Source organism: Sycon ciliatum, chromosome 2 (genome assembly GCF_964019385.1).
Source record: "Sycon ciliatum chromosome 2, ocSycCili1.1, whole genome shotgun sequence".
Taxonomy (NCBI): domain Eukaryota; kingdom Metazoa; phylum Porifera; class Calcarea; order Leucosolenida; family Sycettidae; genus Sycon; species Sycon ciliatum.
In genome coordinates, this window is record NC_088644.1 from 39,204,594 (window position 1) to 39,220,758 (window position 16,165).

Consider the following 16,165-nt stretch of genomic DNA (forward strand, 5'->3'; position numbering starts at 1 on the left):
GGTGAAAAGTGCGGAACTTGCCAGGAACTTGCGGAATTATTGGCAGAAAATTGCGGATTTGGGCCAAATCACGAAATTTGTTGTATCCTTAGAATCGCTATTTGCGTACTGTGAAAATAACCTACAAGCAGGATCATGGAAAGCACTGTATACTGCGTGAAAAGTGCAGAAAATGTCAAAAGAAGTGCAGAAAACAACAAAAACGCGGGAAATCGCGGATTTTTCAGAAAATCGCGGGTTTGGGCCAAAAACGCGAAATTTGTTGCGTCCGTGGAATCGCGATTTCCTGGAGGGACAGATATATGGGCAGCAATCTGGCATGAAGTGAATACATGTGTTACATCAAACTTCAAAGTCAGTCTTCTGAAGTGTGGTGTCTGAAGCAAACTCACTTTAGAAGGATCATGACATTGTATGTTTGTGGGTGTTGTGAACCATCCAGCGAGCTGGTAGATGAGACTGTCCGGTGCAATTGCGAGTTCTACCATGCAGTCAGGCGGCTGCCTTCGGGAATATCCGTCGGTGGACACTGCGACCATCCCATGGACTTGTTCAGCACAGCCGTCGAGGATGCTGTCGGTCTGCTGGAGCAATCGTGTGGTAAGTGATATACGGCATGGCTCCCTTACTGCACAGTGATTGACACCTGCACCCGTGACTTGGAGCGGCCCCTGTGCAACACATACCAGTATACAGGGCAGGTGACAAAGGCTATTCAATGCCCAAGGTTTTGTTTTCTATAATTCACTGGTTGAGGGAATGGAAAATGGAGAAGTCCGAAGAAAATATTCAATGCCACCATCAGGACTCGAATTGTTTTGTAATTTTTGTAAAGTTTAAAGTATCATGAAAATGATGAAATGCATATCATGATGTTCTTACAGCGAGCGATGAAGTTTAGACGGTATGCTGAGCTGTCCAGCACTTGTTTGCTGTACTAACTCGCCATCCATGAGCAACACATATCGTTCTCCATACTACTGACATTGCATATTCTACAATCATTAGAACACCAATGGCGGAAGAACCGATGGAGTTGACATGGAGTTGACCCGTTAATGCATGCAGGCTGTGCAACTGAGATTACAGACAAAGACGTGGAGGCTTGCATAGCGCTGGACGGCGATTGTGATTGGGAACGCATTCCACCCAGTGCCTGGTCTTGTCGGCATGCTGCTGACACTGGGTAGCGTTTCTCATGATGATTGTGTTCTCTCCATTCACAGATACAGCACCAGCACATCACATCATGCGCCGTGGCATATATACCGGAGAAAGTAAGCAGAGTGTTTGCGTGAGAGTCAGGGCGGGGCATACACATGCGTCCTGGTGTTCATTTCTTGATTGGATGGTTAAGTCTTTCAATTTGCTTGCTGGGAAAATGTGGACAGAAAGTGCTGAAATGCGGCATGGCCTGGAAATGCCAATGCAACCAGATGACCTGTAGAGTGTGTAGCCATTCTGATGAATGGATTTCACAGGTTTCTTTCGCTCTCTCTCTTCTATTTTTTGACTGAGCAGACGGCACCAGTGTCGTTTCCGGCCCGAGTGATTTCCCCACCCTGAGCGTCAACATTGCACCCACGTTCAGGAGCGTACTTCACGGCGCCACTGTGGTCTTCACGTGCACAATGTCCGAGGAGGCGTCGCGTGTCATCTGGGAGAGAGAGGACGGCCATGTCATTCCGGTGGGCGGCAGGTTCTCCTCCACCCTGGCACGGTTTGTGACAAGCCACAAGCTGAGCATCAGTCGGGCCATGGTGAGTAATATTTTACATCCTTTATAAATTGCACATCTCCACAGTATTTCACGATGTAATGTGCATCAAACATAAATTGAAGAATATCTCGAGGCACAGTATTATGTTGTATGTCTTGTTCATGCGCCCAAGAGTAGAGGACTTGCCTCACTGTCTTGCTATCCACAACGATTAATGTGAGTTATAATACTTGAACAGTTTCCTCGGAAACAAGAATGCAATGATACTGAGAAGACAGTAATTTGATAACCGCAATCAATAAGACAAGCTGAATTGACATTTGTGTATACTTTATTCACCGTTTTACAGTGCATGAATAAAATATACACAACTGTCGATTCAGCTTGTCTTATTGATTGCGGTTATCAAAATATGTTCTTATGTTATTGTCTGGTGTGCCTTTGTACATGCTTAGCTCTCAGACGAGGGAGTGTACGTCTGCGTAGCGCTGGTAGGCCTGAGAGGACAGGTGGAGTCGGCGAGGGCAACTCTCCGCGTCCTGCGTGAGTTGGCGACTGTTTATCCATGTGTGTCATTTGTGTCGTTTTGAGGCGGGCAGTTCCCAGACTCATAGTGAAAACGAAAGTGGTGTCAGTACTGGACTGAAAACACTCTCTTGAGTATACATGCAGTATGGTTTTGCTTTGAGTGGGTGTCCCGTATCATTATGACAAGGTTGTTGCATGGCACGTAATTCAGCAAAGTCACTAGTGTAATGAATAATTGTCTATACATGAAATGATGGTGGAAAGTTCTCTTTGAGACAAACATGCAATCACACCTTGGAAATGAACAAGCTTATTGAACTTGACGATTGTTTGCATTTGCTGCCTTCTTTGCCCATTCTTTAATGCTCTTTGATGCTGCAGCATATGGTCTTCGTCTAGGGTTTAGGGATGAGCAGAACGTTTCTGCCTACGAGGGGCGTGTAGAGATTCGGCCTGGCCACCAGCGGCCTTCTGTGATGTGCAGCTTCATCGATGATCCGGACTACCTTCTGCGCACGGCAGACGTGGTGTGCCGGGAGCTAGGGTTTGGCCTGGCCCTAAGAGCTATCCGTGAGTGTCTTGCCTGTACTGCTTACCTACTGTACATGTAGCTTTAAAACAGCAAACAAATACGCTATTGAGCTTGTCTCTACAGAGTAAACCGGTCAAAATTATTTTCTGGTGGGTCTCTGTGCTTGTTGAGAGCCAGATCTTGTTCCTGTTGTGTTGTGCTGTTCAGTTGATGATCAGACGTATGGCTCTCTCCCGGGTGATATGTACCTGCTGCCCGAGTGCGAGGGAGATGAGTTGGTGCTGGACGACTGCAACCATAAGAACATGCTCGAGGCGAACTTTGACTGCGATCCAAAACGTGTCTTTGGAGTCGTCTGTGAAGGTAACTTAGGTTACGTGGGCATTTTGGCCACTGCTATCAGGGAATAACTATTCGAATGTCCGTGGGTATTAAGTAAGGGATTAATCCCCGCTCCTTTAGTTTATTGTGCTTCGGCCTGCAAATGTGAAACTGTCCAGTATACTTTACAGTTCACATGTGAAGTAAAACAAGTCCGATCAATGACCAGTGAATGCAAGCCACTGCCACATTACCAATCACGATTAGAAATTGTCCAAGCTCCTTGCATATCTTCCATTGCCTCTGTTTGTGCTGCAGGAAAGCTGCCAACAACAGCCACTAATGTGACAGGTGAGAGCTGTGCGGCTGTGTGCCTGTGTGTGTGTATATATTATATGTATGTATGTATGTATGTATGTGTGTCTCTCTCCTCTCTCTCTCTCTCTCTCTCTCTCTCTCTCTCTCTCTCTCTCTCTCTCTCTCTCTCTCTCTCTCTCTCTCTCTCTCTCTCTCTCTCTCTCTCTCTCTCTCTCTCTCTCTCTCTCTCTTTTGTACACCAGGAAACGTATTGAAGCAGTTAGCTTGTAACTTGCTTAGAATTCGCTCTAGAACGATCAGACCAATCCACTCATCAGCTTATTTATTTTATTTATTCAACATCTCCTAGCTCGTCATAAGACTGCCAATATTTATGAGAAGTCAGGTGGTAGCCAACCACAGCTTCTATGCTGAATACGCCAATGTGACCTAACCTTTGTCAAAGACGTGTGGTCGGCCTTTTGTGAAGCCAAATGCCCGATTCCATTACTAGATTTGTTGCATTGTTTTGTTGTTTTTGTTTTCCTGTTGCAGCGGATTGCAGCTTTGAGTCAGATCTCTGTGACTGGAGGAACTTGAGAGGAGATCATACAAACTGGCGACGCGAGTCATCGAACGGCACAGGTGAGATTGGCATTAGCAACACAGAAACATTCAGGGTATTCTGCTGTTGTATTGTATTCTACGCGTACAATTACAAGCGATGGCATCCTTCGCCCGTTAGCCCCAACCATCTCTACTGGTTTGTTCTTAAACCATGTCTCTTTGTTGGGCCTAGTCTGCCATGGATCGTTGCTTGTGTAAACCAACAATTTGATCATTTTTCATCTTCTAAGCTGACAAAGGTATTACATTTTGTTTGTCCGCACCACAAAAGCTGGGTCATTCTTGACTGCGTCAAGGCCCCAGGAAAGCGGTGGTACCGTGCATGCATTCCTGGAGAGTACCCTGATGATCAATCAGCCGGATAACTGTCAGATGACGTTCGACCATCTCATGGGTGGCAGTGGCATCGGCGGCATCAAGATAATGATGCGCACCAGCACCTCGCTGGACATGGTGTGGAGTCGCTTTGGCAATCAGAGCGCAGACTGGCTGTCATCCGGAGTTGTTCTTAACTCATCAAGGAACTTCCAGGTAAGCCTTGGCTAGGGAAGTGGTCCCGGTGTTCCAGGACAGTACATGTACTTCAAGCTATACGTATTGTTGTGCAGAGAATCAACAGAAGTAGCAGGTTCATAGTTTTGTGTGCACATGCCACTTCCCTGTCATACCGTACACCGCTGTCAGAGCGTGGACATGAAGCAATGAAGAGCTTGTGTTTACAGTTTGGCTCAAGCTCCAGTCGAATTGGCTACCACACCAGGTGCGTGGCCGGTGACGGGCACAGGGCCCTTGAACCCCAAAACCCCTTCCGACCATCAATCAGCATGTGAATAGTTTGGACACATGGCCTAGGGATTGCTGTACAGTATCTGTTGTGAAGCCAGGGATGCACCCCCCCCCCCCCCCCCCAAGTAAAAGCTGTTCACCTACACGTACGCCACTGCACACCGACACTTCATGAAAGCCTGTTGTAGGCAATAATATGTGGAAGCAGAACGGATCGTGATACATGAAAAGTGGCGGTTTAAGCTTTGTCATATACTGCCGTGTTGCTACTTGATTCTGTTACTCATCTGTCATTCTGTTACTCACATCACGACAATACTTACAATGAATGTAGAGCAACTGCATTATTTATTTTAAAAAAAACCTCCTCGGATAATGAGCCAGTATTAAGTGTAAAAATAGAAGAAGGAAACACAGGGGAACGAGTTATGAAGCAACTATCCACGACTGTAACGTTCTGACTGCTTGTTACCTTGTTACAGTCGTGGATAGTTGCTTCATAACTCGTTCCCCTGTGTTTTCTTTTTCTATTTTTCACTTAAATCTTCCTGTTTGCTGTTTCTACAGATTGTCATCATAGCTGAGTTCTTCTTGGATTCCAATGACAGCCTGGGAATTGATAACATTACCTTCCAGGAGTGTGATGGTGAGTTTAGCTTCTTTGCTATTTGCGGCATTTCTGCGAGACGTTCATAGATGATTTCCGGGGAAGGTCTGAAATACCTGAAGTGATTGGTAAGGTTCTCTGGTTAGTTGACATCACTATTGCCTTTTCTGTTCCATTCATGCTGCTTCTGGTCTCTTCTCCACGTGTTGTTGTCGATGGCGGTAGGCTCGGTCAAGACCAGCGCTGAAGACTTGCTGCAGTGTGATCCGCGTGCTTTCCGCTGTGCCAACTCCAATTGCCTGGCTAAGTCATTCCTGTGCAACGGTTATGACGACTGCGGAGACCAATCTGATGAGATGGACTGTGGTACGTTTTTGTTTTTGTTTGTTTGTTTATTTATTTTTGATTTACTTTTGTCCGTTGCCTCATCAGTACACTGTACAGTTTCAAAGAGGGTCGAACAAAAAAGAAAAATTGTGCTTCTAGCCCTGGTGCATGACAGCTTTCTGCATGGTTACATCAAATGTATTCAATAGGCCTCTCAAAATTCTAGGTGTAACATGTTTTTGAGTAGATGAGGGAGACAAGGAGAACAGCAGTTCCTTAGCCAACACTTTCACTGCAACCGTCACTTGAGTCCTTGATCTCCTCCCACTCAATTCGGTAAAGTATGCGCATTGGATGTCTCCACGTTGTGATTCTGTTTAGACATCCCAATCAGACTGACCGGGGCACCTGGCTCTAATCTGAGTGGAGTTGTGGAGATGAAGAGGTATGGAGATTGGGGAACCATGTGCTTCAAAGGACGTCTGCCTAAGCCGGCCGGCGACGCTATTTGCCAGCACCTGGGGCTCGGTTTCAGCGGAGAGTGGTTCCACACGCCGCACATGTTCCCCGCTCCGGAGACGGAGCTTCCCAGTAGCTCAATGTCGCTGATGGAGGATGCGCCGCACTGCGATCAGAATGTCACGTCCTTCCTGGACTGCCAGCATAGAGGGTGGAACTGGGCAAACTGCACCAGTGGCGGCGCCTATGTTTCCTGCTCCGGAGAAAGGAACTACGAAGTGGGCAATACACTTGGTGAGTGGAAGGAAATGATTTCATGCTCTGAACATTGGTCATTGTTGCCTATGCATACTTGAGTATACATGTGCAGGACCAGCAGAAGCAGTGTTTGATTGGTCCGGCCATACCCTAGCCTTTCATGCGTTGTGTATGATATGGAGGGTATACACATGACCTCCTCAGCAGTAAACACACATTTGTGGCCAAACAGTTGGTCCGGTCATGGCCGGACCAACCAGACCAGTTCAGCCGCCTGTGATGTGGCTATTACTTGGCTCCTGAAAAACACTCATTTTCTGTCAAATAAAACTACATGTGTTCCTAGAAGCAGTGCATCTGAGTGTTGGCCAGTGTTGCCACAATACAAGTTGCTACAATGAAGCTGCGTGAAGCGTCGCCCCGAATTTATGTGTTATCTGGTCGGTGTATTCTGCTTCTTTGCCAGGATCTTGTGACTTTGAGCAGACCTTGTGTGGCTGGTCAAGTCCACAGCGGTTCTTCCGGTACAAGTGGAACATGGCGTCGTCTTTGAGGAGGGTACTGGGCTCAGCCAGGCCGCGCTACGATCACACTTTCAAAGGTGAGCAGCTCGTTCAGACCCGGCTACTACCCGCTGTTCTACTACCACTCCGCGGTGATGTACATGACTGATTGTATATGTATGTCAAACTATCGTGCTTAAAAAGTAGTTGAAATGTCTCTCTGTACATGAGCAGCTCAGGGTAAACATGTACATGCAAGACAACTTTCTTCACTCCAGCAGTTAATTCAAGATACGCCGGTAACTTTTAGCCAGTGCCGCATTCCTTTCCAGTTTTCCACACCAAAAAAACTGTGGCGTGAAGTCAGTGTATTCTCTACCTAGTCTCATGGGATGTATCCTGTTTCCTGCCGTATACGCTTGCAGGCTTCAGGGGAGGCAGCTATTTGATCTTCAACCCGACGTCGGCGTATATTGGTCGGAGGTACGCAGCATACATCCAGACGCCGAATCTTCCTGCAAACGCTTCCCACTGCCACGTGCGTTTCTTCTACTACATGAGCGGCAGGCGAACGGGTGAGCTTCAGGTTCGACGGCGGTTTGTTGGGGAGCTTGGACGCCGGGCTTGGTCAACACTCTTCTGGAAGAAAGGACCACAGTCGCCCGTCAACACTTGGCAACAAGGTATGCATACTCGCACTATGAAGGTCTGGTGCAGTCTGAGTACAAACAGATGCATTGTACTACTTCCAAGTATGTTGCATTTTCATGTATGTCACGTTGTGTCATCATCATTGTTGTCGTCGTCGTTGTTGTCGTATGGTTGTATTTCAATTTGCTCATTGCCGGCTACATCCTCTGCAGTTCAGACCATGAAAGTTCACACGGGGAATGTCTCCGTGTACAACATATCCAATGCACATGCACTTGGACACTCTTCAGTGGAATCATTTCCTGGTTTGTCCTTCAAGCTCTGTTTCTCTCTTCACTACAGGTGATATCACGATCAACTCCGAGAGGCCGTTTTTGCTGCGCATTATCGGCAGGGCACGCTCCACGAATCCAACTAGCGACGAGATTGCAATTGATGACTTCCAATTTATGCCTTGTTCTGGTGAAACAGGTAAGAGAGGCTGATGCTGCATACATACAGCACATATTATATTCTTGGAGTAGACTTCCTGTTCGGCGAGAAAAAAAAAGAAAAAAAGGAAGTGCCCCCTGTGAGGATCGAACTCACGACCTTCAGATTATGAGACTGACGCGCTGCCTACTGCGCTAAGGAGGCAGCTGATATAGCATGTGCTATTGAAAATCTTTCAACCTGAAAATCTAATGCAAACACCCCTGGCTTTCGTGCATGCTGTAATATCAGGCCATACTGAGACCATAAGAGCCAGCGCAAGCGAAAAGGGACGAATATTAATATTTAATTTAGACTTACCATGCATCACATCCCCTGTTTCACCGTGATTATGGGCTAGGCCCGGAAACTTGGTGAACAAGTTAAGTGACGCATGCAGCAAAGACACCGAGTTTGTGCGTTCGAGTTGGGTGACCCCAATGCATCGCATGTCTGTTTTCTCTCGTGCCCCGAATGCAGATGTGGACGAGTGTAATGTGACGAAGCCGTGCGGTGCCAACGCTATCTGCACGAACACCATCACATCGTATACGTGTGATTGTCCGGCCGGGTATTACATGGACGACCAGACTTGCTACAGTGAGTGTGGTACAGCCTAGTACAGTGTTAGTGTGGACTGAACTGTATCTGCATGTATCACATGGTGTGGGTGTGTGTGTGGGGGGGGGGGGGGATGAATGGAACAATTGGTGCTGCACACTTTGCAAGATACGTCCGGGATTTTTAGTCACTCGTGTCACATGCACATACCGTGGCAGCGGCGGTGTTGTAAGCTGTATCTCTGAGTGTCTTGTTGTCCTTTCTAATGTGTTGCTTTATTACTGTCCTGCTTTGCTGTGTTTGCTATTCAGACTCATCAAGTATCGGGCTAGGTAAGGCATAACATGTGGTATTGCTCAGTTGTATTGACAAGTCTGCACCATTCGCATTCACACACCATTAGCCTCGAGCATCCCGGAGACATCCCCATAGGGCGCATTCCAATCTATTCAATTGGCTCATGCAAGCTGCATTACCTGGACACCCTTTGATGTTTACATGAATTCTTGCAATAAGAACAAGCTATCCCGCGACAAAAGCATTAGTTGTCTGATGATTGCCTTAGCATTTAGCTACGTACATGAAACGCAGCGTTACAACGTATGTATATATAATTGGTGGAACCATTCTTTTTGACCTTTGTGGTTACGCTCTGCCCTTGTGGTGTTGAGCACTGTTGAAACCTGGGTATACCCACTTATGTGAATTCTTGCATGTATGAGTGTGTACTAGCTCATGTTGATGGGTTTGCTGTCCTTCTGCGTGGCAGGTGATTGTAACTTTGAGCGTCAGTACTGCGAGTGGGTACGCGTGGGCGCCTACCGCTACCAGTGGAGATTGAACAACGGTTCTACGCCGAGTTGGTTCACTGGGCCAAGCTCAGGAAATCACTTCATCGGTAAGTCAGTTTTGCACTGTAAATCCAAGAATTTCATGAACTGCACAGTACTGCATGGCGGTGCTTGCAGGTAACTATGGAGACTGTACAGTGTATTTGTTGCAGCATGTGTTGACCTCTTATCTGAATCGCAATGGATGGAGGCATTGCAAAGGTGTAGAGATATATTGGAAGGTGTAACATCATATAGCTGGGCATAGTTGTCAATTCCAAATCCACTTCTCGCTGAATTAGAATCAAGATTTGGAACTTAGCTCGACGCAAATCAGGTTTACGCTATCCTAGGTGAGCTGCATGTTGAATTGTAACAAATCACGAGGATACGATAGACCCATGGCGCATTGCCAAATATGGATAACATGAGTAATGCATGTGAGTTACGCAGTACACTGGGATCAGGGATGCACTGTTCAACACCCCCGGACGACCATGCCCAGATGGCTGTGTGGGGTGTCCGCGGTAACAAATTACGTCATTGCGCAACGGGTCTATTATGTCACTAAAGTGCCAGTTTGATTTGTGATTACCGATTTTCAATGCACGGTGTGTACTGGTGATCTCTAGATTCACACGGCTGGTACACTTACTTCGAGACCAGCAGTGTGGTGAAGGGTGCCCGGGCGGCTCTGGAGTCACCACTGCTACCCGGCAACAACTCTAACTACTGCCAGCTGGAGTTCTTCTACCACATGTACGGCGAGCACGTCGGCTCTCTATCCGTCCAGGTGGCCGGCACGGACAACGTCTTCCAGGTAATGTACCGTCGGCGTGGTCCCTTTATCATGCGGCACCATTTGTGTTACTGAAACTCTGCTGGATTAGAAAATCTGATTCACTGCGGCAATGCGCATGAAAAGGACATTTTTGTTGCTGCATATTATGCTGGTTTATAGAGGGTGCTGGTCTATAAAGTGCTGGATTAAAGAGGGACGGCCGAATAGATTACAACACAGGCTATGATACTCGACAGTGCATTCTTCATTTTCAACTTGAAGTCAGCAGCGCATTGTTTGGGCCGCGGTACTAGATGAGATCACTGTTGAATGACGTTGCTGTTGTTGCTGGCTTCCAATTGTAGGAGATGTGGTACGAGGAGCACGATCGTGGTAACACGTGGTTCCCTGCCAAGGTGGCAATTGCGTCTGAAGTTCCCTTCCGTGTGCGATTGGTTGCTCGCAGTGGAAGTGGGTGGCGATCCGACATTGCAATCGATGATGTGTCATTCGGTATCTGCGGCCCTGAAGTGTCAGGTATGTAGGAGAGTAGAACTGCCTGTGCATGCAGTATCCCAGTGATGATCAAATGTAAGGTCTAATTTTTCTTGACTTTCGCATGAACGCATGTGTTAAGAGTTAAATTCCCAAGTTGCTATGGTAACCGAAGTTACTCTGTGAATGTGCATTGTATATTGCCCTCTCTCTCTCTTTCCCTCTCTCTCTCTCTCTCTCTCTCTCTCTCTCTCTCTCTCTCTCTCTCTCTCTCTCTCTCTCTCTCTCTCTCTCTCTCTCTCTCCTCTCTCTCTCTCTCTCTCTCTCTCTCTCTCTCTCTTTCCCTCTCTCTTTCCGGCCTCTCCTACTGGTGGCTTTGTAGAGCCTCAACATGTGAATGCAGTCTATGGCCAGGACCACCTTGAGTATACATGTATGTCTGTGTTGTTGCTGTTCAGGCGATTGTGACTTTGAGTACGACACGTGTGCATGGAAACCAGAAGCGGAACCAGTACCCCGTGCTGATGTTGTTAACGTTACTGATGCTGTGAAGTGGATTAGAGCACGTGCGCCGGAAGTAACAGGCAATATAACATCACCGTCAAAGGACCATACTAGGCAGAGTAAGATGTTGTGAGATTGCATCATTGTTTGGGGGTTTCCCCTGACCATAGAGTGTGTGAGATTACGTCATTGTTTGGGGTTTCCCCTGACCGTAGAGGTTGTGAGATTTCGTCATTATTTGGGGGTTTCCCCCTGACCATAGAGGTTAGGGGATTACATGTACATGTACATCATGGCTAGAGTTTGTCCCTGACCATGAACGTCATGTAATTACATCATTGCTTGGGGTTTCCCCAGCCATAGATGCTGCGGGATCTAGCTCATAATTTGGGATTCTATTTGTCAGGAGTGGTAGCAAAAGCATGCGTTGATCACTTCATACAGAGTATAGTCGTGGTGATGCAACTGACATGACACCTATACACCAAGCATTGTCTTGTTACTGTGGATGTTCCGGTGCGCTCTTTACGCACATGCCCGTTTGTCCTCTTACTAAGCTCTCTGATGATGTCATGTGACTTTGTCTTATTGCCAAACTTAGCACTGCACATGCCCGAGATAGAACTTGAAAGTGATGGCGTCAGAAGTCAATATATCACGACTTTTTGGTTGCAAAAAGGGAACCACTTGGTCACTAGTGATAGCATCTGGAGACTTGACCCTTCATGACCCATACTCAGATGACCCATACTCAGTATTGGGGTAACTTGTACTATAGCAAAATGAAAGTATTAACATGTTTAATTTTTCGTTTAAAAAAAAACAGTAACCCGGACGGCCCCATGACACGCCTAAATCTGGTCTATTGTGTTGGCATGGTTGATTGTCTGATTTCTTGTACCTGTACATCATACTTGCCAACCATACCGGTGTTAGGGTACCCTGTAAAAAGGCCTTAGGCCATGGGGATTGCCCTATTCTAAATTTAAATGATAATAGTATAATAATAACATCGCGTTCTCCTTTCTGGTGCAGATGCTCTTGGCTACTTCTTCCTGGCATCGAAGAGCCCTACTTCCACAGGCGAGGAAATCGTTGGCTTTCAGAGCGGTACACTGCCGGTAAATGACGTGCACTGTCAAGTGTCATTCTACTATCAGCTACGCTTCACCTCTGACCGACTTTGGTGTGAATACAGTCAAGATGGAGGTATGTAACAGTCTCTCTGACAGTGGTAATTCATCATGAGATAGCAGTTGAATTCCAATCGGGCTAAACCAGAGTCAGGATAACGGATTTTTTTAAATATTTTTTTATACTACATGTATGTGCACATCCCTACAAAGTAATATAATGAGAGTGGAGTGCACTGTAGAGGCAATCGTATGTTCTAGATCAGCTATGTGTAAACCCTGGGAGTGTGTGTGTTAACAGACTGTGTGTACACGGGTTCTTGCAGTGTGTAACCGCAGTCACACTTGTTTCTGTTGCTACGTTGTGTAGTATTCTCTATTTCTCCAGCCCAAAACAACGAGCGTCCAGACTCAACTTATGCACAGCAACCAAAGTCGCGAGGTCCGTTTCACGCGCGCACAGGAAACGGCACATGCTACATGCATAACATAACACGATATACTGCTATCATGAATGTCTGGAGTGGCCAAGGAATGCCACAGCACGTATGTAGACGTGAACACTACAGGTTGCGCTCGGTCGGTTAGAGCATTGCTCGCAAATAGCAAGGTCCCTGGTTCGAGTCCCAGTGATGCCGGTGACTTGAGTTGTAGGCAGGTGGCTAAATTTCTTAAAGGGGAAGTTAAGGCAAAAATTAAAATTTCACCAGTTGTAGTCTTCGGGGTGCTGAGTCGAATGGTCGTGGTCCGAGGAAGCTGAGACGCTCCCTTCCTACTTGAATCCCAATCGAACTCGCGCACTTCCACCGAAACTGGGTGACTGCGCCCTACTAGATGGGGATTTGTACGCAAAATGTCACTAAAAGCGCCATTTCGTTCTTATAAAAGCACGAATGACCGCGATTGGCCCATGTGTTGTAGTCTTTTGGACGCTGAGTCGACTGGTTTTGGTCCGAAAAGGCTGCGATGCAGCGTTCCTCCTTTATTCCCAATCGAACATGGTTGAACAAGCGGTCACGTGCTCCTGCGTACAACAGTCACCTGGTCACCGTGCCTGCAGGGTACAACTTACTAGCCTGTTTGACCTTTTTTGGGTGCAGTCCTGTCACTCGAGTTGAACCCGAGTTGAACCTTGGTGTGAAAGTTGTCACCTGCTGGCGTGGTGACCAGGTGATTTGGGCACCCAGGACCACGTGACCGCTTCTTCAACCATGTTCGATTGGGAATAAAGGAGGAACGCTGCATCGCAGCCTTTTCGGACCAAAACCAGTCGACTCAGCGTCCCAAAGACTACAACATATGGGCCAATCGCGGTCATCCGTGCTTTTATAAGAACGAAATGGCGCTTTTAGTGACATTTTGCATACAAATCCCCATCTAGTAGGGCGCAGTCACCCAGTTTCGGTGGAAGTGCGCGAGTTCGATTGGGGATTCAAGTAGGAAGGGAGCGTCTCAGCTTCCTCGGACCAAGACCATTCGACTCAGCACCCCGAAGACTACAACTGGTGAAATTTTAATTTTTGCCTTAACTTCCCCTTTAATACTTGAAATTCTCGGTGAAGTACAAAATTGAAATTGCACTTTGTACAGTATGCTATTTCCCAGCTTTGATCCTCGGTGGCTATGCGTTGTGTTGATTGTCAGGCAAAACCTGGACGGAAACGTGGATGAGAAGCGGATCGACGTCGCCGAACGAGTGGCTATACGGCGCTACCAACATCGATCCATTCGAACCATTCCAGTTCCGCTTCCGGACCAGTCTATCTCCTGGAGGGTATGCGGCCGTTGATGATATTGGGTTTAGAGAGTGCACTACAGGTGAGCCACTTGCAACCAGACTGAATGTCAGACATAGCTTATGTACCACACATACCTATTAATAATAAGAAAAAAAAAAGAAGTTGCAAATGATTTCGCTTCCTGCTTGTTTCAAGGTGGCAGCAAATGTGACATTCTTCACCGTACACGTTTTACGGGGCATTGATATTTTTTATACCCCCTGAAAGTTTTGTGTATTTTTAGCAACACCTAAGGCTTTCCTTCCCAACACTGAGCCTGAGGTGTTTAATATCATGTATCCTCGATAGGATGCTGTATATACATCACTAGAGATATGCTGAAACATCCTGGGAACTGAGAGCCTCTTCTTCACATCGAAATATGCTGCCTGAAGAACCTTGAACTGAGAAGGCACGAACGTTTACCCGTAAAAACCATTTCAGAACGCTATTGAAGAACCTGAAGTTTATTCTCCTACTAAGTGAATAATGCTGCCTGTCAAGATCTCACTCCGCTTTGTTTGTGTATTATGCACTCTGTGTTCAAACTCTAGTCTTCAGCGGTTTAGACTTCACACAGTTCTCCAACAAAACACTGGGTGAAATCTTCCAACCAGGTTTACGTGTGGTGCGCGGATATGATTGGATCTGGGGCACCATTGATGGGTGAGTTCGTGATCGTGGAGAAGATTGATAAGGAGGGGTACATTTTGACCCGTCGTCATTCCTTTCAATTACAAGCAGGGTGTATCTTACTTTATGCATGGATATGGAACATCTTATGCTGTTTGCCTCCCTCAAAATCTTACCCTGGCGTTCAATGGCGGTTTTGCCCTTGGACACAGTGATACGTCTTTCACTACGAAAGCTGCTAAGATACAAACGGCATCATATTGTCAGCTGCCTCCTTAGCGCAGTAGGCAGCGCGTCAGTCTCATAATCTGAAGGTCGTGAGTTCGATCCTCACAGGGGGCACATCACTTTTTTTGCTGCTTATTGTATTTCTTCTGCACCCCCACCATTCGCTCTAAGGGTGCGTTCGAATTGTCTTCATCAAGTTTTCGAACAAATTCTGAAAAGAGATCAGTTGAAGTGTGCCCTTAGAACGGTTTCTATCTTAACGTTTTTCAGTGGAATTGTCATGGCGATAATGACGTCCCATCCGATCGATAATGACGTCCCATCCGATCTCGTCGTAGCTGTTCCAAATTCTTCAGAACTAATCCACCTCTCCCATCGGATGAGGCTGTGGAGTTTCGAGGAGACTCGCTTTCTAAAGAGGCCAATAAGCCACCTCTTCAGAAAAACGAAACTCCTCAAAAATACTGAAACTCCTCCCGAAAGATTTCTTGCCCAACATTGGTCTCATGAGGGAAGGGAGATGTTAAAGAGAACTTTCCTATTGCAAACAGTGACTTAGATCGCGCGGTGAAGAACATGAATTTGTTATCCAGGCTTACGCTGCGCAGCTGTACTGTCAAAATTATACTTGATTTTGTTCTTTGAATTCGTTATCAAGGCTTACGCTGCGCAGCTGTACTGTCAAAATGATACTTGATTTTGTTCTTTGAATTCGTTATCAAGGCTTACGCTGCGCAGCTGTACTGTCAAAATGATACTTGATTTTGTTCTTTGCACCGTGACCTGCAAATCGGTCTACTGCAGTACAGTACCATGGTGTTGGTTTCTGCTTATTAACTATTCCTGTTCCTGCGTCTCCAGGCGTAAGCCCAGGGTGATGATACGCATCATATTATAGATTTCTTTGTTGAAATCTCTCTTCCCCCCGCAGATACGCACCTGGTACAGTGATTGGTGGTTTGGACAAGGACAATCGTGTTCGAGTTCGCTGGGACAACGGGTACACGAAGGGCTTCTATCGGATTGCCGTCGACGACCGGTATGATCTGGATGTGCTGGGAGGTGAGTTCTATAGCGTGCGTGTGCAAACTGTCATGGTGAATTGCGATTGGTGGATGAATGCGTGAATGGGCAT

At 46.7% G+C, this 16,165-nt stretch overlaps 1 protein-coding gene and 2 non-coding genes across 3 annotated transcripts in view; 2 read left to right on the top strand and 1 right to left on the bottom strand.

The window, feature by feature from the left end:
- Window positions 1-16,165, top strand: part of LOC135810037 (MAM and LDL-receptor class A domain-containing protein 1-like) — a 58,557-nt gene that overhangs the window by 2,887 nt on the left and 39,505 nt on the right. Inside the window, exons 2-26 of the mRNA XM_065323504.1 lie at window positions 443-600; window positions 1,227-1,277; window positions 1,522-1,760; window positions 2,176-2,263; window positions 2,630-2,818; window positions 2,988-3,143; window positions 3,420-3,452; window positions 3,954-4,043; window positions 4,297-4,556; window positions 5,379-5,457; window positions 5,644-5,784; window positions 6,127-6,498; window positions 6,929-7,063; window positions 7,391-7,648; window positions 7,959-8,087; window positions 8,568-8,687; window positions 8,960-8,980; window positions 9,418-9,546; window positions 10,111-10,298; window positions 10,625-10,796; window positions 11,213-11,377; window positions 12,294-12,467; window positions 14,036-14,209; window positions 14,724-14,835; window positions 15,962-16,092. Coding sequence (XP_065179576.1) covers window positions 443-600; window positions 1,227-1,277; window positions 1,522-1,760; window positions 2,176-2,263; window positions 2,630-2,818; window positions 2,988-3,143; window positions 3,420-3,452; window positions 3,954-4,043; window positions 4,297-4,556; window positions 5,379-5,457; window positions 5,644-5,784; window positions 6,127-6,498; window positions 6,929-7,063; window positions 7,391-7,648; window positions 7,959-8,087; window positions 8,568-8,687; window positions 8,960-8,980; window positions 9,418-9,546; window positions 10,111-10,298; window positions 10,625-10,796; window positions 11,213-11,377; window positions 12,294-12,467; window positions 14,036-14,209; window positions 14,724-14,835; window positions 15,962-16,092 — 3,764 coding nt within the window. The remainder of the gene's footprint in view (window positions 1-442; window positions 601-1,226; window positions 1,278-1,521; window positions 1,761-2,175; window positions 2,264-2,629; window positions 2,819-2,987; window positions 3,144-3,419; window positions 3,453-3,953; window positions 4,044-4,296; window positions 4,557-5,378; window positions 5,458-5,643; window positions 5,785-6,126; window positions 6,499-6,928; window positions 7,064-7,390; window positions 7,649-7,958; window positions 8,088-8,567; window positions 8,688-8,959; window positions 8,981-9,417; window positions 9,547-10,110; window positions 10,299-10,624; window positions 10,797-11,212; window positions 11,378-12,293; window positions 12,468-14,035; window positions 14,210-14,723; window positions 14,836-15,961; window positions 16,093-16,165) is intronic.
- Window positions 8,180-8,252, bottom strand: Trnam-cau (transfer RNA methionine (anticodon CAU)). The gene has a single exon. It is a non-coding gene; the product is annotated as a tRNA-Met (tRNA).
- Window positions 15,072-15,144, top strand: Trnam-cau (transfer RNA methionine (anticodon CAU)). The gene has a single exon. It is a non-coding gene; the product is annotated as a tRNA-Met (tRNA).